Genomic DNA, 24,163 nt, shown 5'->3' on the forward strand with positions numbered 1-24,163 from the left:
TTTGTATTTTCCCATTTCACCAAAAAATTTAACTAAGGGTATAAAAGATAATACTAAACACTTTCAGATTATAAAGGTACAAAACAAATATATATTGCCAAAGTTCGCCTACCTGCACCAGTGGTATGGTCGTGTTGAGGCCCTGTATTTGCCGACGGAGTACTTCCATTATTTCTAGTCCAGTTGAAATTATCGTCGGTGCTCTGCCGTAAACCGCAGAAAGGATCCATGTCGTCGTCAAAATCACAATGAAACTCGGGAGACACACTGTTAGCGCTAGCATGTAGTGTGCCTAACAGGGTAACTGGGAAATAAGATTTTTCAAATTATAATGGAATTCCACAGGCTACCCTCGGTTTATTTTTTATTAATTTATTCATTTTAACAAAATGAAGGACCAAAACAGGAGGATACCATATCTTTTACTTATTAGAAAATACCAGTATGGAATATACAGCTGTAAAACTGTGCTGGAGTAGAAATTAAACAAAATAACATGCATTGCACAATCAAAATCACAACCCCGAGGGTTAGATTGAAAACTATTTGGCAAATGAAAATATCTTACCAAAAACAATCCAAAACATCTTCATATACTGGTAGAGTCCGTTTTCGATGTCAGTATGCTGTGTCTTTTGCCAACGTCAATAAACTTTCCTTATGATGTCATGTTAATGAAATTATAATAAGTGATGATAAGAAGCAACTCTCCGAAACATAATAACATTTAAATGTCCCTCAATCAAGGCATGGGGTTAACGGTGAAGTGCTTGTTATGATATAGGCCTATGTATCCATTGTATAAATATACCTGGTTTCTCAACACAATGCAACGTATTATTGTAATGATGGGAGCTATTTTGATTAAAAGCTTATTTAGAAGAAATAATGAAAACAGATTATATGTGAAATATGAAGTAAGTTTATGTTAATTGGGCAACTTTTGATATTTTTTTTCAAATCAGTTAATTGTCAAACATGGGGCTTATTTTCAGACATATCCACAGGTATTACTGCAATATGACCCTGCTGATACACATATCTACAGTTCTAAAATGCAAATACCTTTCAGGTACCGTCTGATAAGATATTTATAATTGTATGTTTACAGTGGTGAAAATATCACAAAACGTGTGTACAGAAGATGTCCCACTCAACTTGAATGTACAGGTTGCGGATGTGACGTCATGCCGACTGTGAGAATTTTGCTATTTTCTCCACAACTCGCCACTGACAGGCTAACTGCATCGTTTCAAAACAATGTTGGTATAACAGCAATAAGGGTAATGTAAAGTAATTTTAAAACACTTACCAAGAAGACCTACAGCCGCCATCAAACAACCAAGAATTCTTCGATCCGCCCTGACAGTCATCGCTGTGTTTGTTTTGTACTGGGGATGTTAATTGTAACGAGAATTCAGGAAATAAAAACACCAGCAAGTTAGAAGAATGCTACTAGGGCGTTTCATTTACAGTGCACCTCCCCTCTGCAAGATGACGCGTGATTTTGATCGTAGCTAGGGGCGGTTTGTTAATTGCTGTGACTAAAATAACCTCATTGCAGTCATATTAAATGTTGTTAAAGCAAAAGCTCGCTTTTACATTCACAGTCTCGTGTATAGAACAAATCACAAAAAATAGTTTTTTAGTTTTGGTTACCATGAGAGAGTGACCGTCCCGTTCTACCTTTACAAATAAGCACATTAATCCAAACTAGGGTTCAAGATTACAATGCCACATATACAATCAGATAGATTTAACAGGATTAATTACGCTTACGTGATTCCAGTATTTGAAGACACAGAAATTCTGTCTGTTCTTTTAATAGATATGGTATGAAATAATTATCGCTCCCTTCTCCAAACGCGATCCCAACTAAGTTTCAGTCAAAGAGGTTTCTATATTTACTATATCTTACTATTTACACATATGTCAAGATGACGAGAGATATATATGTGTTAAGGCGTTCGTATGTTACTCTTATCAGGGATATGGCGTGCACATGGTTACAGTGTTTGCCTAGCAAACGAACAACTAAGGTTGGAAAAATCAAAGGGACCATTCAGAATGAAAAGAGCTGAGTGATAGTAAGTCCGCAACCTCAATATGGCGGACCTACATGAAAGGAATACCGCTTAACCCTGTAATGGTCTTTCCGCCTCTCACACGCCTCCCCACGCTGAAAACTATATGAATATACCGTTTTTGCATTTTCCCATTTCACCAAAAATTAAACTAAGGGTGTGTAAGATAATACTAAACACTTTTAAATCTAGGCATGAGGTTAATGCTGAAGTGCTTGTTATGATATATGTGTCCATTGTACTGAATATACCTGGTTTCTCAACACAATGCAGCCTACTAGTGTAAGAACTACAGAGGCCTCTATCGACAACAGGGAAACAACATCAGACTTGTATAGAAAATATAATATTTTATCATGATCAACCTTTGTGTAAATGCAGTATTACTTGATAAACTGGATTCTATTGATTAAACTGAGTACAAAGACGCTAGACAGTGTTTCTTATCTATACGTTTAAACGTATTAAAATTAAAATTGGACAAAGTATGAATTAAATGCGTCTTATCAATATATTCATTCTGCAAAACAATCGGTTACCAATACCAATGCAAAATTAAATAACATTGACACCGCGTCCATAGTGAAGCCGTGTCTTTTCAAGAAGGAGTGCTCTTAGTGACGACAAGAAATCACGGCAGCCGGTGTCATTGAATTGTTTTGAGAAGCCACATTAAATTGTGCCGTTTCAAAGAAGACATTTTTATAGAAAGCCACATTACCATCGGAATTATACCCCCTAGGTCCCATACGGATCCTCTAGCATACGGATCCACTTACCGATAACAGATATTTTAAGGCAAGGTTATCAAAGCCTAAGCGTTTTTCAATCTCCAAAATTTACTACTACTTTTTCACGCTCGTTCGGTCTGGCAAAGGGTAAATCTATCACTAATTAGCCATAGACCATAGCCCAGAAAACATCAAGATAAAATTGTTTTACTGTTCTTAGATTTTGCCCCAAAATATTCTGATTACAAATTCATATGCTGATAACCTAACACCCGATAACACAGGAAGGGTAATTTGGCAAAAACAGCATTTTATTTAGATCGTCCCGTCATCAGTTATTGTGATATATAAAAAATAATAACAACAGTAATCATATAACAGGCGTATTTTTTTAATGGTAACATTTTAAAATCTGATCCATTCGCCCGAGATTCCTCTTTATTCCTACCCCATCCCATCCAGCATGCCAACTGCAGCATATTCCTGTTAGTACAATGAGTAAAAAAACGATCATTTTATTCCATTAAACAAGAAGACAAGAAATACAAAATATGTCAACATTATGCACGTAAAAGAGATATAAAAGCAGTTTAAATGCCTGGGCATACATCTCTGTTATCATCTGCACTCTACTGTATGAAGTTTAAATAACCGCACAGTAGACAAACAATATGACATATTTTGCCAAATCTATGTTAGACAAAACGTTCAGATAGATCTAATTCTCAAATTACGGAAGCAAATGCCAGCAAAGATGTGCTTCTGTTATTCTATTTAAATATACAATATCAGCAGCAGCCTAATTAAAGATATTATGCGTTTAAGCAAAAAAGCGGTAAAAATGCTGTTGTCTACGGGCACTGGAAACTTCCATAGCTTTATAAGTCCAGTCAAAATTTGCAGACAAGAATCATCCGTTACTTAAGCCCGGGATAACAATCTACACTTAAATTGCGTTGATAAGCCAGGACATTTGCTCAAAACGCCATGAAAAATATTTCATTCGTGGCCCTTACAACTCTGTGTGTAAACGTCGACACTCGCGTTAAGCAGCACTACGTTCCTGCCAACTACTAAAGGCCCAACTGTGCAATTACATGTAGATCCACCTGCGACACCTGCATGTGCAACAGTTAATTGTAAACCGGATTAGACCATCGCATTTGTGCTACTGGACTGTTAAATGGCTGCTGCAGTATTCCTCGGAGTTGCTCAGTGTCAGAGTAAACCTCATTGTTGTATATCGTAGAAACCGAAGCAGTGCTCGATCTCTGGCTCTCAATACTGTTGCAGCGTTTAATAAGGATGTTCTCTTTGTCCGAAGCTCGGCGAGTTTGCTGTCTCTTTTGACGTATCCTGGAACAGGTAAATCCAGATAATTTACTTTGCATGTCTATTTACAATATCATTACGAGTAAATGAAAATAAAACTCTTTGATTAAATCTGGTATTGCATATGCATTAACTTTACGAGTTTTCAATCTAAAAGCAGTGTAGATAAAAAAAACCCACAGTTATTGGTCAGATAAATAACTTTCATTTTACAAACACCACATAAAAGAAGCAATGAAATACAATGTCAGTCCTGTTCTCCCTCTAAGTTTTCATCAATAGTAAATTCTACATTAAGAGTCTCGACTGCGTTAAGCTGTTGGTCTTTTATTCACCTACCTTCTCCTGCAAACGCACCCTAATACCACCAGGATGATGAGGAAGAGCGCTGTGCCGGCTCCGATTATAATAGTATACGCCATATTCTCTGAAATGATATATAGAAATTTAGGTTGACATTTTCGACGAAGACCAGTGTTAAGATAAGCTTGAAATCCTATACATATATATCATTTGTATATAAATCAGCCAAATGTATATAAATCAGCCAAAAATCAGCCAAAAAGCACACAATGCGTGTGCACGTTTCTAAGTCCACCACATCACAGTGTCTAAATGACCAAATATTTTACCTTTTAAAAACTCTAACACGGTCCCTCCAAAAGACTTCTCGGCATTGTGCGTAGTTGACTGTTGGTGGGTTTTGGTCACACAAGGAGGCGTTGTCCCTCCAGACTGAGTATGAGACACAAATGTTACGGTTGGTTTAATTTTCTTGATTGCGTTAGAGAAGCTTGGATGCATTGCGAAGTGCGTGGTCCAGCGTGGTTCTGACGTCGTTGTCAATTGCTTGTTTTTAACAAAAGAGCCTGTTGTCTCAGCACTACTTTTTGTTGTGGCTACCTCCAAAGACATCGCTGTTTTTAACCACGTCTTTGGTGATGTATCCATATTATCTTCATCTACAGCAGCTGTTGACGGTGCTGTCACGCGTCCATCCCCACTTGTTGAAATCATTCGTGATAACGTGCTTGTTTCCTGCAATGCACTGGTTGTCTCATTGATTAAATCATCGTTTGTTACATATGACTTAACAGAAAACGTATGTCTTGTCGTTGTCAACGGTAATGTGACTACCTTTACACTTGATATTGAAGAAAACGTGATTTTATGCGCAGCAGTCGCTTTAAACCTGTCGTTTATGTCTTCTTCAGAATTAGACGTCAATGATTTGGTGTCTGTGTCTGATATTGATGAGAAGGTCGCAGTTTCAACGTCTAAGGTGCCCAGTGCTGGCTCCGAAGTTGTCTCAATTGTTGCAGTTGGTGACACTGAAGCATAGCGAGCGCCTGTAGTTGACGGGAATGATTTTTCATCTCCGTTCGTTGTTTCAGCTAATGTGGTGATTATTGAGTTCGTTGATGTTGGTACCGATTGTGCTGCAGGATCCTCTGTTGATACGGTGTCAGTTTCCTTCATATTGAAAAGTGTGGGTCCTACGGTTGTAGCAGCAGCACCAGATGTCATTGGTGAGGCACTGCTTAAGGCTGTTGAGGGGTCTGGTGCAGTTGATCTTGAATCAATTGCCTGCGTAGTTTCAGTTGTAAGCAACGGAGTAGATGTCTGTGCTCTGGTTGGGGCTGTGAAGGTTAAAGTGGGTGTTGCTGACGTAGTTGTCGTTGAATCGTCTACTGCTGTTGAAGTAGGTGTTGTTGAGTCGTCTACTGCTGTTGAAGTAGGTGTTGTTGAATCGTCTATTGCTGTTGAAGTAGGTGTTGGTGAATCGTCTACTGCTGCTGAAGTAGGTGTTGTTGAATCGTCTACTGCTGTTGAAGTAAGTGTTGTTGAATCGTCTACTGCTGTTGGAGTAGATGTTGTTGAATCGTCTTCTGATGTTGAAGTTGGTGCTGTTGAATCGTCTACTGCTGTTGAAGTAGGTGTCATTGATCCGTATACTGCTGTTGAAGTAGGTGTTGTTGAATCGTCTACCCCTGTTGAAGTCAGTGTTGTTGAATCATCTACTGCTGTTGAAGTAGGTGTTTCCGAATCGTCTACTGCTGCTGAAGTAGGTGTTGTTGAAGTGGCTGCTGCTGAAGTAGGTGTTGTTGAAGCGGGTGCTGTTGAAGTAGGTGTTGTTGAAGTTGTTGCTGCTGCAGTAGTTGTTGAAGCGGGTGCGCTTGACAAAAGTGTTGTTGAAGCGACTGTTGTTAACTTAGCTGTTGCTGAAGCGGCTGTTGTCGACGTAGTTATTGTTGAAGATGCAGTTGATGACGTAGGCGCTGTTGAAGTAACTGTTTTAGACAAAGTTGTTGTTAAAGCGGCCTTTGTTATAGTAGTTGGCGTTGACGCAGCAGTTGTTAAGGTAGTTGTCTTTGAAGGGGTCGTTTTCGTCTTAGGTGTTGCTGAGGTGGCTGCAGTTGACGGTGTTGTTGAAGCGAATGCTTTTGATGTAGTTGTTGTTGAGGAGGTTTTAGTCAACATAGTTGTTGCAGGAGGCATAGTGATGTTTACCAGGGGGCGCTGATTGTCTGCGCAGACACCGTTAACAACCATGACGTCATCAAGAGCGATATCGCCAAAGGAACTTGTACCCCGCATTGCTTGGAAAAAAATTGATGTTGATTTTTCTGGGATATCTACCCTTGCCTCGTGCCAGACATTTCCGTGATTCCCTACAGACGGAAATCACATGATTACTTTCATGGAACGATATACCGTATATATGTTTTTTGGTTTACTCCAGCGCGATGATGATAAAAATAGCTCACGGTTATGTGACATTTGATGAAGGTTTGAATCACAATACCTTTTAGGCTTTGAGTCTTTTCCAAACGGGTTACTATTTATTATTTTATGTAATTGCTTCGAATTTAGTGTTATATCCTGTCCAAAGTTATATATATATATATATATATATATATATATATATATATATATATATATATATATATATATATATATATGTTATTTTGGAAATGTGAATTGGTAATGAAAATCAATTTCGCTTAGAGTATACCCCCTGAAGCTAAAAGCCAGAAAACTTCGTCACAGAAAAGCTGGAATGTAGCCACAGTTAATATCACCGTACAAGTTGAACATTTTGAACATTTTAAACGACCCATTTTGTGACCTACATGTTTTGGAGGTAGGGGGGATTTATGCTGATCAAGTTGATTATTGCCAATGTATATGTATGAATTGTACTTGGACTAAGAAAATGACAGATCTTGACCAACTAGAAGTATGTTAAGTGTAATGTGCGGGGCAATGCAAAATGTCCCCCATTTATTTTATTTTATTTTTATTTTTTGTAACATACCTGATTGTTTCCACAGCAGGGTTTCGTCAGACGAACTGTCATCTTTCAAAACAAACAGGCGTAGAGAGCCTACTGAATAACCCCACATATGATAGAAGAATACAGCACATTTCAACGGCATTGGTGGATTCAACTCCAATTTGAGGGTCGCCGTTGTATCTGGCATTTTACCACTAGCCTCGAGGTACATATACCGACCTAAACCAATGAAAGCACATACAATCAGATAGATGCTTAACATTGAACAGTGGTAACATTTTATTGTTGTTGTTGTTGTTGTTGTTGTTGTTGGAGCTAAAATCACTAAATTTCCGTTTTGATTCTGAAAAAAAAAATAAAATAACAAACAGAACGCTGTTATTATATGTCTGCCAATAAAGGTGCAATCTACAAAAAATAATGCTATAGGTTTTGATTGTTTGTATGATTATTTTTCATCAAATGCACCATATGCCGTCCTGATCAAACGGTTCTTTTGATGAAACTCAGATATATCTAGTTGCGAGTGTAGATGATAATTATAAGAAATAACAAAGTTAACCTAATGTAGCATATATGCGTTTACTTTCCAAACCCGATTGAGGGTCGAAACAGTAAGTTTCATATGTAGAAAATACATATACCTCTCTTGAATGATTTTATTATTTTTTTTTACCATATACCTTCATTGTTATACTCATTATGTGGCCCTATATATATATATATATCATACCTGTATGGTCAGTGAAGGTGTGGTCCCCCGTTGGTCCAGTCTGGCTACTGGGCGTATACCCCTGGTGGACCGTCCAAGTGGCGGTGGTTTCATTGGCGAGCCTCGAGGGTACATAATCGTGATAGCCGCATGCTTGATCTATTTCAAATGTGCATGTCATTTCTGAAATGCCGGATAATATTCGGAATACAGGCTCACCAATAGCAATGATACAATATATTTGGTAGTATTGATTCAAGGTGCATTGTATTCAATACCACCGTGGAGCTCCATCAAATTAATAGGAAAAGCTACAAAAAATACGGCCAAATTCTTAAATGGATGAAATTATGAGGATTATTTGCGTCTTCCGAAAATGTTTATGATACTGTGCACACTCCCATTGCCATTGCCACTGATATAAATACTGACAAACTTTTTTTTCGTTTTTCTTCTATACGAGTATGTACATGTATCAAGGAGGTTAATTTTATCAACTGAATTATCAATTGAAGATCAGTCCTCATGTGCACAATAGATTTTTTTTCATCCGGTGTGCAGGTGTGCGTGTGTGTGTGAGCAGGGGATAGTATCGGATATCGGTGTGTGTGTGTGAGAGAGAGAGAAAGAGAGAGAGAGAGAGAGAGAGAGAGAGAGCGAGAGAGAGAGAGGGAGAGAGACGGTGCATATCGCTACTGGTCCAAAATCGGTAGAAAGTACTCAGCATGCAATCACAATGAATGTAACCACACATCATGTACCCAGTATTTACCGACCTGCATCACATGGACCTCGTGTGATGACAACGTTATCTACGGAGAGACTGGAGTGTGTCAGTACTGTTGACAAAGTTGAACTCGCGTTAAAAACCACCACAATGTCACCAAGTGTCCCAGTGCCTTCTGCTGGTGGAAGGGTGACACGAGCATGTCGCCATGTCCCGTTGCTAATCTCTGAATCTGGGGCTGCAGGTGAAAATGATAACATAATTGATATTAATATGATAATATGGATTACATCAGCTAACGAGGATTATGAAATATGATAGGTCCACAAGTCAAGTCGGCTTTACTGATCCTTGAGACACTGCATATCAGTATGATGATCTGTTGGAATTTTGGAGAGAGGGTGCGTGTTAGGGCCTATATAGGCCTACGTACTGTGTTTATATAGATGACCCTTTCGTTTTGTGACACGATCTACACAATATACCATATTTTAGTATTTTCCTTCCTAAGCACAGTTTTTTTTCGGCAGTCTGCACATTGAGGGAGTTAATCACACAAGTATTTAAGTAAAAGATATCATTATTAACTGTGAATTATGCATGAGGCTACATTGGTTGGTTTACGTCTCACGAGTGTCACTTACAATGTGACGACCAAATCACATCAATCTGAGTTGCGTTTCCAGACATAACAGCGACATCTATCGTCAGTGAGACGCCAATCTGGCGGTACTGGAAGGCGAGACACCGCGGTATGTACAGCGGCGGCATGGGCGGTGACCTCAGTACAGCGTCTGTTTTTAAAGTCGTGTTAGCAATGACATGCGCAAAGCCACCTGTAATGGCAAAAGACAAAATTTGTAAAATTCACACATTGCACTTAGCCTACCCGGAACAAGGAAGTGTTCCTCATACACCCCTTGGAAGGCAATAGAAATTGTCTCTTTGTCTTAATATTTCATTAATAGATCATAATTATCATTCTACATGTCGTTTCTGCTCATTGCATAACAAAGCAATCCTTTTCTCCTTTTTCAATCTAATGTTATTCATATGCTGTTTAATTCTGCAATTTTAAACATCCAAAGAACATACATAGATCAGAAATTTGAAAATTGTTTTAAGCATTACGTATACCATAGACTGGTCTTTGCTCCTTTATTACATACAGTATTTGCATGTAATTTTTACTTCTCATCTCATTAAAAAGGTTGAATATTATCATGGACATACCGTCCCCGTTTCTTCTTAACGTCCATTGCATGTTGTCTAGGGAAACAAGCTGTGTAAAATTACACCATTGTTCATTAAAGGTGCATTCCACTTCCGCCACTTTATCATTTACCCGGTGTCCTAGATGATAGAAATACATGTAGCTAGCTATACAAAGAGTTCATATATGGGGTTATTTTGTTAAGTATAAGTTGTTAAGTCTACAACTGCTTCTAAAATAGCCTGTGCTAATGTTACAAAGATATGCGTGATGCCTTTGAGCTAGTTGTTGCAATTAAAAAGCTTTTTCAAATTTGTCTTTATCGTTAAACAGATATTATGGAATAATTGTGTAGTCGGAATCTCCTCTCTCTTTGTTTTATATTTAACTCTCGACAGAAACATACATTTTTATAGGCATGTTAAGTATGAATATTAATGAAAATATTTGTTTTCTTTCAGGTGGGAAGTTCCTTCCATTTAAGAAATCCCTGCCATATTGCTAGAAAACATGTTTAAATACGGGCTTGTTTTTACTTTAGTTTCCACATCATAGTATCGAATGAGTGTATGTTACTTACCTGTTGTAAAATAGAACAATATGAAGTAATATACAGCGAGGAATTTCTCTGGTCTTGCCATCTTTCCCTGGGAAGTGTGTGTGAAATATCCACAAGCGTTATTTCCGGATATGAGTAAGAAAAATAAGTCTCCCTTTCGTCTTTCCCTAGCATTCGTAAATATTAACACGATTGAGGATTTCATAAATGGACATTTGTTTATCTCAAGACAACTCGACCTTCCGTTGAACTAGCGTCACCTATGGTACTTATTGATAAGGGGTAACTTTTGAATTTAAGTCAACGTGCCAAACTTTATAATAATTTAGAATGATCGCACCCGTCGCAGATTGAGGTTAATTACTTGGCCGAAGGTAAGTTTTAAAAAGAATCCAACAGTTGTTGAATAATGGTGGTCTTATTTTCAAAACTTGGACGTTTTGAAATACATACATGTGTAAATATATATGTATATGAAACTGTTTTTTTTTCTTTTTTTTTTTTTTTTTTACTTCAAACAAATGTACCTGGGGTTCGCTTAGGAGACAGCGCATAACACGTGCATGCAACAGTAAGAAGCTTTGCATTGACTTTTAATTTTAATCTTTATAGGGTTTAAAACAATGATTGACTATATTGTTTTGGGTGACACTTTCACTTTCATGGATGCATGTTACCTGATAAACGCATTGAGCAAAAATTACTCCTATGTCAGGAAAGAGTGCTTTAATTATAAAAAAAAGAAATCCCGTATGTAACTCAAATGAGTTCATTTAATACAGCTGGTTAACAGAAACAGCTTGATTTGCCTGAAACCCAACCCATCAAACTACAACATGGCCTTCGGTTAAAGGATGTTTTAGGACAGATAGAACAGTACAGATAGAATATTATAGGCTAAAAATAAAATAAAATAAAATACCCAATTAAGCCAAAATATTTGTAAGTATATAAGCTTACAAGCTGACAAAATTATTAGGTATGATGGAAATTTATAAAGTACAATACAATATGTGGACTTATTAAAAACAGAGAAAATACAATCCAAAAAAATAATTCACTTTACAGAATTACCACATCAAATCTTCTAAAGGCCCTAAAATTCGATAAGCTGGTTAACAAACACAACTGACCCGATTTTCGAGGCACTGCTACATATAAAAATTCAGTGGACATTAAATATTGTTTATATACATCAATTGGAACTCATCGTAATCTGTAGGTATACAGTAGAAATATGTGAAAAGATAAAGATGTCACGTACTCATATAGAATTGCAAATCACCTTATGTGAGGATAAAACAATTCTTTTGAATACACAGGGCGCTCCGAGTGTCTACTCAATTAGTTCTACTCCTAAATAGCACAGAGTCTAAAATAACCTTTATTGCGTCACCAGACAACTCCGCTTTGTATTGGATAACACTTTGTGAAAGCCATAACTGTTGCTATGTAATGGTCAGACCAGTGAGCTACTTGCGCTTATAAATACGGCCTACTAAGATTGGTCGCCCTATGTTATTTCGGTCCATTCCCAATGGAAACAGGTCTTAAGATGATCGACCCAAGATGCTTCTTGCATAATCGCATCATCTGTTGACGTCAGGAAGACAATGACATTAGTTTTCTTATGAACGAAGCCTGGTTAGAATCAAAGGTTATAAGTCAGTTCTCCCAATATGTAAAATGTCATTGTGGAGACATTTCCATTTGCTGCGCAGTGTTGGTTTCTAGCTCATCGGCTTCTTTATCAGCACTATGGGAACCCTTACCAATCTCCTCATCATCACCCGGCTTTTCGTAGATATCGACCGCTGATTTCTGCTTTCTGGAAATTATACGGTTTTAAACTACATGTACCTGTATGTGTGGAAGAAAACGATACGTGTAGTAGGAAGTGTGACGGTGAGTAGTATAAAATATAAGAGTAACGTTAAAACGTTAAAATGGCTGTGTAATGAGTGGCAACGCATAAGGTGAAGATGAATCGATGGCGTTCATATCGACAAAACAACAATTGAATCAAACTGAACATGCTGTATTAAAACACGCTTGAAAGTATGCAGGTAGTTTATGTTTGAAGAAGAGATACTTTGGGTGAACTGTTAACTTTGAGTTGACTCACAGTTTTACGGCAGCGATGACGGCTACAGTTACTAAAATTATGACCAGAAGTCCTCCGCCTCCTGCACCAGCGGCTATAGCTATGATTTCACCTCAAACAGAAAACCACATTCAATCATTTAGAAGCCGGTGACAGTACTTCATTGTATCATTATGCATCATGGTACAAAAGTTGATCAGTGAAAATAGTCAAAAATGCTAAAAATATACGATAGAATATTTTTATAAAATTACTTAAAATTAATGCAATTTCAGCAAATCTAAGCATAGGGGCCATTTAGATTTTGTCGTAGATCTCAAAGGTCCCAATTCCATTGGCCATATTGACCATTTTACTTACAGATGGATAGCACATGATCCTAATTTGGACGTCAGAATACTCCATTTAATGTGAAACCCACAGATAAACCCGTACTTACAGAGTTTTGCTCATAACAGGATGTGTTAGCGGGCTAGAAATTGCCTAATCCAAATGGTACCCATTTTAACCATAATAAAAACCAAATGACAGCTAATTACTGCCCACATTATCCTATGATACGCAAGCCGATAATTAATTGTCCATGTTGGAAGAAAGTAACTTGAGACCTTATTATTGATTATTGAAGACAAGCCGAAAATCACAAATGTACCGTTACCTTCGCTTCCCTTGTTTTTGTCTTTGTTTCCTTGCTTTGGTTCCGTTGTTGGAAAAGCTTTGACATTCGAATCACCATTTGTTGTAGCAGAAATCAAACTAGTCGTTGTAGTGGTTGTTTCGAAATTAATCACGTTACTGGCGACATTCGAGGCGGTCAGGAAAGGTGAAGTATGACTACTTCCCACATTCACGAAAAATGTCGCAGAGGGTTGGTTTGCGTCAATTGTTTTTGTCACACGAGACACCTGCTCATTCGAAGCGACTCCTTTGGTCTGTTCTGAAACTGTATTCAACTCTGTATGAGTTGTGACTTCGAGCTGTGAATACGCTGTCGCTGACGGTGTTACTTTTGACGACGAAACTGCTTGTAGAGTCGCATCTGCGGTGACAACTAATAGGTTAGGCAATGACAACTGAGTCGTAGCAACAGAGGGAGGAGAAAAAGACGAAGGTGTTGCACCAGGTAACAAAGAATATGTATCCAAAGAAGATGAAAGTACTTGTGCTACACTTGAGGACGAAGCAAAGACTTGTTGCGTGGATACATTCCCTACACCAGTAGTATCAGAAAACATGTTCGAAAACGTTGACGACTGAGTTATATATGAGTTATCCGTCACCAAAACGGTGCTGGGCTCATATGTATGTATATCAGAAAATGCATTATTCCAAATACTTGAAGTTTCGAATGAATAATCTGTTGTCGTTGGAATATCCACGTCACCGTTTCCTGCACAAGTTCCATTTTCAATGATTACGTCATCTATGGCAATGTCTCCTAAAGCGCTTGTCCCACGGACTGCTATAAAAGCTAAGTCGCCTGCTCCATCTGTGATATTTACTATTGCTTGTTTCCAGTCCGGTCCTTGTCTCCCTGTTAAATACGAAAAAGACACGTATTCAGGCCTGCAGTCAAGCCAGTTACCTCACCAGTTACTACATTACAAACATTTGCCAACTTGAAATGTCTCAGTAGTTTAATACTGCCCTGTGCCAGCATATTGCGTACATGTAAATGCACATAGATCGACATTAAAGAAAACATGAAAATAATGAAATAATTGGGCATTATTAACCTTAAACGTTAAGTTTAATTAATTGTAATTTGCCAATGCTGTCTATAACTGTGAGAAGTTTTTACCCTCCGTTTTGGTTATTGGCTCTCTCTTTTTTTTTTTTTTTTTTTTTTTTTTTTGTAAAATTCCCCTAACTGAATGCACAGTTAATTATTAAAATGGTTTTGCCTGGGTGTGTTGGTAACAGGTCTATTTGATTTGGTATTAGTTGGTATTCGCGCCAAAAAGTGCAATCAAAATTATTTAGAAATGTGCCCTTATAATATTTATTGACATTTAGTAGTATCACCCATATTTTAAAAAGAACATGGCCTTTTACCATGTTTGTATTCTTGTTGTTTTCTAAGCATTCATTGCCTACCTCTTCTTGACCAATGTCTTAAAATAACACTCCCGGTAGAGTTGATTGATACAACTTCCAGAGAACCGAGAAGAATGCCCTCCATGTGGTAAAAGAAACGTAGACAGCGTTGTAATGAAATTCCCTGGATAAAGGGGAAAATCAGCCGGGCGGAATAATCTGGAACTTTGCCCTTTGCCTCCATGTACATGTAATTCCCAACTGTCAAATTAGAAAAAAAAATGCATGTCATTGAACATTAAGCAACTTCCACAGTTTTTTTAGTATTAAAATATATTTGATATATATATTTGATATATTTTAAATCACTGAATACAATTGGTATAAAAGTTAATATAAATGGATTGGGTAATACATAAGTTAATATTTTGGATACTACATAGACATGTTTGTTATAAACACCAAAATATTTGAATTGCTGTAGGAATGACATGTTCGCCAGGGATATGTTAAATTACTCAACAAAATTGAATAAAATGGCTGAAAAGAAGTTGATTTTTAGGCACTTTTGGTTTCCTTGTGGTTTTTAACAAATATGCCCTAACTAGAATTGTTTAATACCTCACGCCATTCAAGCACTTATCTTATGAATACCAGATATGCTAAAAGCAGTTTATCATGTTTCACAAACCTCCCGTTGTATGATCACCATTCGGCCCTGTGTCATTTGTTGGCGTCCCCATTCTGTGCCATATCCAATCACTATGATTTCTGTCAAACGTAAAATTGCATATAGACGGTTCCTCAAATGTACAATTCAACAAAATGCCCTGTGGTGTCTCTATTACCTGTTCCAATGTTAAACCTAAAAAGGAAAAATCCATGAATTACATCAGTTTTTATGACGACATGTACGTAGGTGATGTGTAGCTAGCAGTTATACAAATGTTTGGCGTATTGGACACTGAATCCAGCTGTGTTTATTTATGATAGGACATTCAAACCTGGTGTCATCAAATCTGATATGGTATTTAAATGGTATGTAATGCCTGTAAAAGAGCGTGTGTCTCCTGATTATGTCAAGCACAAACATGACAATTAAGCAAAGACAATTTGAAACAATACAGTAGCACAGGTAAACAACCGGAATCGATAACCAAAAATAGCAGGAATATTACGCGAAAATACGTATAGTTGTTTACCTCCATATTTAGACGGTAGTTCTTCCACCAAGGAACGTAAGTTTTATGCACTAAACTGTGTAAATTGATTCAACCCCCCCCCCCTTGGTTGGCATCCGATTATAGGTGAGTGTGTGTTTCCATCTGTGTTCATTACAAATACCAGTACATGTATATTCATAAATTATACCAGTTTTAAATTTTTTTCTTCCTTGCAAATTTAGCAATATTATGTCATTGCAATTTTTAAAGCTAGCTTTAACTTGAATCGAAATAAGGAAAGGTATATAAACCGAATAAAATGTTGCCGCCTGGTCTATATGAGAAGATAAATGTTTGATTGGCCAGTTTACATGTACGTTGTATAGGAGTATGAGGAGCCTGAAATCAAAAGGATGACATTCAGTGCATGTTTACTTTTTCCTCCATTGGACCATACATTTCAAAACGTTCTCAGTAAAACAAACACTTACCCAGAAGACCTGCAGTCGCCATCAAACAACTCAGTAATCTTCGAACCGTTCTGCCCGTCATAGCCGCGTTTGGTACTGGTGAGGTTTACCGTACTTTAACGAGAATTCAGGAAATGAAAACACCAGCAAATTAGAGGTACGCTGCCAGGACTTTCCATTTACAAGTCACCCCTCAAAGTAAAGATGACGTTCGACTTTTAATCTTGTCTAGGGACAGTTTGTTAATTGTTATGACTGGTATAATCCTAGCTAATATAGCTAATTTAAATACTGTAAAAGGAAAAGTACATTTATGATTCACACAGTCTTGTAAACATAACAAGTAACAAAATAATTAATGAAAATTAATTTTTCAGTTTTTAGTTCTCCTGTGAAAGGGACAGTCCCGTTACACCTTTATCACTAAGTACATTTATTCATGTTGAGATATATACATTTGGATAGATTTTTAAAGTATTAAACACGCTTATGTGAATGCAATTTTTTGCAACCCTTTCACAAAAAATACTGAATAGGCCATGCACTTTTTTTCTTTAAACAGGCATGGAACAAATTAATTCACGCTCCCTTTTTCAACCGCGACCTCAACCGAGTTTCAGTCAAAGACGTTTCTGTATTGATATATATATCACTATTTACCCTTACATGACGGGCGAGATATATGTTCAGAAGTTCGCACTGTGCATCTTATCAATGATATAGCCTACACATAGTTACAGTGTTTGATTTGAAAACGTCAAAACTAATGCTCCTTTCAAACTACAACCCCATCGGAGGCAATCAGTTTCATTTTTCTTCATATTGTACGTGTTATAAAAAGTGGGTCCGTAAACTCACGAAACACAATCATTTGCACCCTAATGTTGTACAACGCTATTCAGGCAGATTTGGTTGTTAAGATGGTGTTTGAAGGAAATCTTAATGAAAGAATCGATATGTTTGAACAAAAACTACAAAAATACGTGCACATAAAACACAAGAATATGTAATAAAAACCCATTGTTTTATTTTGAAAGCAGATAAATCGTTTTTATTTGAATAAACCTTTAATCTTATAATGTGAATTATCAACGACGGCAGATGCATCATACGTTTACACTGAAAAAATGCTCAGGCCTATCTCCGCCAATGCCTTAATAAACGCGTTAGGTCTTTGTTAAGAAGTTTCACCAAGGTAACTTTTATTTGCAGCTCGCTAAGCGAACATCGAAATCCGAACCGGGATACATTAACTGCCTGGTTTGTCTTTTCTCAGATAGTAAAAATACTATGTATTTTTTATAATATTATGACAGTGTTTTCTTTTAGGTTTTACAAAAGTTATCTGAACCGCTGAGTCTCATGGTGATGATGACACAAAACTTTTAGGAAGCTGTTTTTTAATGTTATCTTTTTTACAAAAGGTCGTAAACTAAATCATGTTTCCTCTTTTCAAAAACATAAACACCGAGACTTACATTAATCGATCATTACAAAATGCCCATTAATTTATTTGATGACCTCCGTCTTATCTGTATATGCTTCCTCTGTATATTATCTGACAATGATAAACAAAATGTTGCAAATTTCATATAAATGTACAGGCACCCAACAGAGTCACACATTGTCCACAAAACACCATGGGCTGTCCTTCCCTTTAACTGAAGGAATTTTTAAAAGCAATTTCTATATTTCTGTAGTAGGTGTATTTGAAATTGCCTCGCCGTTTTTGCCCTGGATGTGTCTTTGGGTATCCGTGACGTCATGACTGTGAATGACGACATCAGGCGGGGGAAGCAGTGTCACGTCATAAGTGGGGTTTTCTATTTTTAACACACCAGATTCATACATGCTACTCCGCGGACTGGGAGTTTCGTAGATATCAGTGTACGGAGTCTGCCTGCGCCTGTTAGAAAAAAAATCAAATTTGATGAACAATGAATCTAAAAGGATAAAAATTTAATATAGCGATTTGACAAATAGCAGCAGCTTAACATCCTTAATTGTATTTTAGTAATATTTTTTCTCAAATATATCTAAATGCACAAGAGGTTTTACAGAAGCCCAATAAAAGGATTTGTTTGTTACTCACCGTCTCATGAGAATAACAATAATAAGGATAGTCAAAAGCACCGCAACGCCACCACCGGTCGCTCCGGCGATTATAGGCATCATTTGCCCTACAACAGGATACATGAATACTACAGTGTTTATAGCGGTTCAACATGTCACCTGTGTATGTGACATAATAAATTGATAAATGGATGATAGTTGTTACACCGCAGATATTGTAGGCATAAGGAAACTGCATTACTCTTAACAAATGCAATAGCAGGGTAAGGTTTTGATATGACTGTAAGTAAGTGAGAACAACAACACACGCACGTTTAAATAGTTGGTTTCACATTGCTCTATTATAATAGCATGATCTGCGTGTGTGTGTGTGTACCTGCGTTATCATCGTCATTGCCTTTCTTCTGTTTCTCTTTGTCACCATCTTTAGGGTCGACCGTTGTCTTACTCATCTTAGGTGTGGTCACTGCAGCAGGGGGCGTGGTCATTACAGCAGTAGGTGTGGTTAATAAAACAGTAGGCGTGGTTTTTGCATCAGGATGTGTGGTTAATACAACAGACGGCCGTGTTAATGACGCTGAACCAGTAAAGGCTATAGTCGAAGACGACAGTGTGGTTGTTGCTGTCGTAGTAAATTCCAAAGTGGCGGGCGTGGTTTTTGCAGTGGCACACGTGGTTGCCGTAGAGGTAGGCGTGGCATTTACAGTGGTAGGCGTAGTTGTTGGTGTAGAAGGCGTGGCTGTAGTAGAGGTAGGCGTGATTGTCACTGTGGTAGGTGTGGTTTTTGCAGTGGTAGGCGTGCTCCTCGTGGTGGTTTGCATGCTTATCGTAGATACAGGCTTGGTTGTTTTAGTCGTTTGTCTGGTTGTTACAGTTGACAAAGTGGTTTTATTATTGATAGGTGTAGCTGTGGCTGTGATGTGTGTCGATTCTGTAGATGTAGGAGTGCTTGTGATGGGCGTCGATATCATCGTTGATTGAGGGGTTTTGATCGGCGAGGATGACGTAGTAATAGTGGTGGACAGGGTTGTTGCAGTGGTAGTCATGGTTGCAATATTGATAGGTGTAGCTGTGGTTGTGATTAGCACGGATGTCGCAGTTGATGGAGTAGTTGCCTCAGTGGTAGGCACAGTTGTTTCAGTGGTAGGCGTGGTTCCCATAGTTGTCGGAGTGGCGGTCTCAGCGTTAGGTGTGGTTGTGGTAGGTGTGGCTGTTGTAGTTGACGGAGGTGTTGTCATAGTGGTGGGCGTGGTTTTCATAGTTGTCAGAGTGGTTGTCTCAGCGATAGGTGTGGTTGTGGTAGGTGTGGCTGTTGTAGTTGACGGAGGTGTTGTCATAGTGGTAGGTGTGGCTGCTGTAGTTGACGGAGGTGTTGTCATAGTGGTAGGTGTGGCTGTTGTAGTTGACGGAGGTGTTGTCATAGTGGTAGGTGTGGCTGTTGTAGTTGACGGAGGTGTTGTCATAGTGGTAGGTGTGGCTGTTGTAGTTGACGGAGGTGTTGTCATAGTGATAGGTGTGGCTGTTGTAGTTGACGGAGGTGTTGTCATAGTGGTAGGTGTGGCTGTTGTAGTTGACGGAGGTGTTGTCATAGTGGTAGGTGTGGCTGTTGTAGTTGACGGAGGTGTTGTCATAGTGGTAGGTGTGGCTGTTGTAGTTGACGGAGGTGTTGTCATAGTGGTATGCGTTGCTGCGGTACTAGTAGAAGTGGTTGTAGGAGTGGTAATCGTAGTTAAGGGGGATGTAGTTGTGGTGGTAGACATATTTGCGGTAGTTGTAGGATTGGTCGTCGTAGAAGCAACTGATGAGGACACTGTGGTAGGAGCGGCATCTGAAGTTATATGCCCAACGCAAGGCTCACCTTCGATAGTCACATCATCAACTGCAATGTCACTTAGATAACTAACAGCTCGTTTTGCCACAAATGCCAGACTAGTAGCTCCCACAGGTATGTCTACTGTGGCATTTTTCCAGGCGAGACCTTGATTATCTGTTTGAAAGATAAATTGCTCTCTTAGGAACGTTCAGATATTGAAAAAAAATGCAATTCAATGAGCCCAGGTACAATTTGTTTAAAAGATTGTTTATAAAGAGAACTAAACTGCCAATGTTTTCCAGTGGAATGGGTTATCCTTTTTCTTTAACATTTGCATTTTATCTCAGACTGAATAAAGCAACATGAGTATGTACCAACATTTTGATTACTAGAATTCTGATCCTCTTTCTGTATTTGAAAGACGCCACCTTTACACAATAATTGATGTAATAAAAGTAAAACTAACTCTTCATTGACCACAGAGTCTGAGTAACGCTCCCAGAGGAGTTCATGACAACCACCTTCAATGACCCAACAACTGTTGGGGCACTGACGTTAGCATACATGTGGTAATAGAAACGTAGACAGCGAGCGTACATCCTCTCCAACAATGGCGGGAAGAGTAACCAGGCTTCAGAATCAACCGCTATCCTACTTGCCTCCATGTATACATAATAACCAGCTGTAAAAGACACAGGTTAAAAAAATAAAGATCATCGCGGTCAGACATAAATCAAATTATCTTTTCACGTTTATATAAATCACTAACATGCTTGGATATTTAATCTTTTCATATGTTTGTGGCTTTGATGAACCCAACATTGACTATTTCTGTAGCTAAATTTAGGTATATGCTATGAACGTGTACACCGTCCTTTTCTACAACATAAATAATACGTAAACCGCTGAAATGCTGGCAAGCTCCATTTTAGTGAATGGGTTTCTGGGCCTCTAAATTATGACATTAAATGACATACTTGGCCACATATCAGCAAGGGATGAACAGGTTTTTAAAAATGTTTCATACCTCCTGTAGTGTGGTCACCATCTGGTCCCGTGCTACTACTGGGTGTTTCACCTTTGTGCCTTATCCATTCTGCCCCACTGCGGTTCTTGTCATACATGAAATTACACATGGAGGTCTCTTCAAATGTGCAGTTTAATACAAATTCTGGCGGCTGTTGTGTTAATGCGGAATAAACTGTCATGCCTGGAAGTAAAAAGGTCCGTTTTAGTCCATATTTTATCCCAAAATGGCCGATTCAGCGTCTTTACAATATAAACAATATATTTTATTCGTCCAAAGAACTTGGATCTCTAGACTAAAAGATGATGCCCTGTCTAACTGATTTTTACAAGATGGGGACAGCAGTGACAATTGTTTCATCTCGAATCTCTCCTCTGTTATATCTAACAGATACCTCCACCTTGTATCACGCCAGGTCAACAGTTTATTGGTTCAACACATCATCCTGTTTTGCATTAAAATCATGCAGAGCATCAGGGTAGATAGTTATGAATGAACAAAAGAGTACAAACCCGCGGATGCCTGGTCTGCCATTGTGGGGGCATCTGGTGCGGTGATGTCAACTGTAACGTCTTCAGTTGACATCACGGGGTGACTCTTGACAGTAAAGCTATCGGTTGTCATGGTGAAACTAACTGTTGTCATGGTTTCTACACATTCTCCTTCCTCCAGCACTACATCGTCAATGGCGATGTCTCCAAGGTAGGAAGACCCTCGCACTGCTATAAACGCAAGGTCAAAGAACCCAGCGGGAATTTTCACTGTCGCATTTTTCCATCCCGGCCCTTGACCTCCTATTTAAAACGACCAATGAACGTAAATACGAGGGTATAATAAAAATGCATATTTCAAAATATTTCATTCAGTGGAGACTTGGTGCAAGTAAAAACAACCCTTTTTCTCTAACCGAATAGTTTTCTTACTTAATCCAAGAATAAATGACAGACTTGTTCCTGCTGTTTTTCTAAAGAATGGTCTGCGACCAAGAACCAAAATGAACATGTTGTTTTATAAACATTTACATCTACCAAGTTCCTTTGATTATTATGTTGGACTTTCTGGCACATATCGAATTGGATGAATAGTGGTAATCGACAAACCAAAAGTACCAAAAACAAAGTTCCAATTGATTTTTAGTATATATAACTATTTGAGCACGAATGCATGATTTTTTTCAAACCCAATTGGGCACTTATTCTACAGCTGTTAGATAATAATCCATTATCACTTTTGCACACAACTAGTTGGAGTTAACTGTTTTCATTATTTAAAAATTTGCAGTTCCTATTTTTCCTTTTTACTCAAGAAATACCTTTAATTGACCATAGTCTCCTTTCGATGGCTCCATTTGTGTCCACAGCCACGAGTTTTAACTCTCCCAAGACATCCTTAGAACCAACATTATACATACTGTAAAAGAAACTGACACAGCGCACTTGTCTTGACCCTGTGAACCGAGGGAATAAAAGCCTGGCTTCATCGCCCCTAGATTTATAGCTTGCTTCCATATACATGTAGTACCCACCTAGAAGACAAAATCCACATTTTGTATGGAAAGCAGAGCAAAAACGCCGTGTATAAAACATGGCTTTCCTTCGCGACCAATCAAACATATTTTTTTCTTATTTCAAAGCTTATCAACTGCGGATGTCGATAGAAAAAAGTGTTCACATGAACTAACGTAGGGGCCTACATCATGAAGACTATACACAGTATACCTGAATAAACTTATTTCCATAAAGTTCAGTTTGTGTTATTCTTACATTTGGTGTAGTTTGTGCTATACCTTTAAGCATGCATATAACTATATTAAGCATCTTATTTACTTTTAAATAGTAAATGGTGTTAATCGCTAGCTGCATGTTTATTGTTCCCCTCTTTTCATCACTAGTACGTGTACAATGATCAGATAAGTACATGTGATGATAGTATCTATAAATATACACATTTTGCCTATTTGCAACCCCACAAAATAAACTTTGGTCACCCTACAGTTTGGAACTCATGATTATCACTATATTACTATTTTGTATTCGAGGTATGATAAACCTCAAAAATTGACAGATGACGTATTGGAAGTTTTGAGACAATCAAAGTAAAACAAACGCATAAACCACACTACCGAGATTAAGAAAACATTTATATATCATTTATCAGGCAACATAAAGGGCGGATTACAACGTTGTTGCAACTTTTGATGATCTTGGAGGCCACTTACATATCAAATTATATACACCAGTGTAAGCTGTCGATCAATATGTATATAATATAAAACATGATAATGCTCCTAGCCAACGTCAAGTATCGTAAAACAATACATTGTATATCTACATACCCCCCGTTGTATGATCTTCACTGGGTCCGGTGTTGGAACTAGGTGTGTTTCCGCTGTGCCTCAGCCATTCTGCTTTTCCGTGGTTCCTGTCGTATGTGAAGTTACATATGGACGGCTCTTCGAATGTGCAGTTTACCAGCACTTTTTGGGAAGGTGAAGACTGTTGGACTGATAACTCTAGAACATGGATAAAATGTGATCATCATTTTTCATTACAGATATATACGTGTGTGTGTGTGTGTGTGTGTGTGCGTGTGTGTGTGTACGTACGCACGCGTGCATGCGTGCTTGTGCGTGCGTGCGTGTGTGCCTGCGTGTGTGCGTGTGCGTGCGTGCAGACCTTGTGTAATGACGGCATTATCTACGGAGAGGTTGGAATGTGTCAACCTTGTTGACCCATTTGAACTCAAGTAGAGATTGTTTGTCACTGAGACATGGGAATAGGTAAACAACAACAGGAGTGAAAATTTACCTTCATCGATCCG

At 38.2% G+C, this 24,163-nt stretch overlaps 4 protein-coding genes across 4 annotated transcripts; all 4 read right to left on the reverse strand.

The window, feature by feature from the left end:
* Positions 1-3,145: 3,145 nt before the first annotated feature.
* Positions 3,146-7,756, reverse strand: LOC106173300 (uncharacterized). Its single transcript, XM_087017379.1, has 4 exons — positions 7,467-7,756; positions 4,780-6,819; positions 4,487-4,574; positions 3,146-4,171 (listed from the first exon to the last, which is right to left on the reverse strand). The coding sequence occupies exons 1-4, from the start codon at positions 7,705-7,707 to the stop codon at positions 3,949-3,951; spliced, it is 2,592 nt and encodes an 863-aa protein (XP_086873505.1). The 5' UTR covers positions 7,708-7,756; the 3' UTR covers positions 3,146-3,948.
* Positions 7,757-8,095: 339 nt separating this feature from the next.
* LOC106160292 (MAM domain-containing protein 2) lies at positions 8,096-9,710 on the reverse strand. The gene is made up of 3 exons (XM_087017386.1): positions 9,529-9,710; positions 8,934-9,122; positions 8,096-8,340 (listed from the first exon to the last, which is right to left on the reverse strand). Exons 1-3 carry the CDS (start codon positions 9,653-9,655, stop codon positions 8,156-8,158), a joined length of 501 nt encoding a protein of 166 aa, XP_086873512.1. The 5' UTR covers positions 9,656-9,710; the 3' UTR covers positions 8,096-8,155.
* A 1,428-nt stretch (positions 9,711-11,138) lies between these two features.
* On the reverse strand, positions 11,139-16,691 carry LOC106157889 (uncharacterized). Its single transcript, XM_013533682.2, has 6 exons — positions 16,452-16,691; positions 15,489-15,662; positions 14,858-15,058; positions 13,419-14,294; positions 12,782-12,872; positions 11,139-12,484 (listed from the first exon to the last, which is right to left on the reverse strand). Exons 1-6 carry the CDS (start codon positions 16,510-16,512, stop codon positions 12,346-12,348), a joined length of 1,542 nt encoding a protein of 513 aa, XP_013389136.2. The 5' UTR covers positions 16,513-16,691; the 3' UTR covers positions 11,139-12,345.
* A 1,157-nt stretch (positions 16,692-17,848) lies between these two features.
* On the reverse strand, positions 17,849-23,909 carry LOC106157890 (uncharacterized). The gene is made up of 8 exons (XM_087017377.1): positions 23,679-23,909; positions 22,656-22,868; positions 21,856-22,137; positions 21,344-21,526; positions 20,783-20,998; positions 18,880-20,490; positions 18,523-18,610; positions 17,849-18,336 (listed from the first exon to the last, which is right to left on the reverse strand). Exons 2-8 carry the CDS (start codon positions 22,855-22,857, stop codon positions 18,117-18,119), a joined length of 2,802 nt encoding a protein of 933 aa, XP_086873503.1. The 5' UTR covers positions 22,858-22,868; positions 23,679-23,909; the 3' UTR covers positions 17,849-18,116.
* Positions 23,910-24,163: the final 254 nt, after the last annotated feature.

This window comes from Lingula anatina, chromosome 7 (genome assembly GCF_051362555.1).
Source record: "Lingula anatina isolate TDL-2025a chromosome 7, LinAna3.0, whole genome shotgun sequence".
Taxonomy (NCBI): Eukaryota; Metazoa; Brachiopoda; class Lingulata; order Lingulida; family Lingulidae; genus Lingula; species Lingula anatina.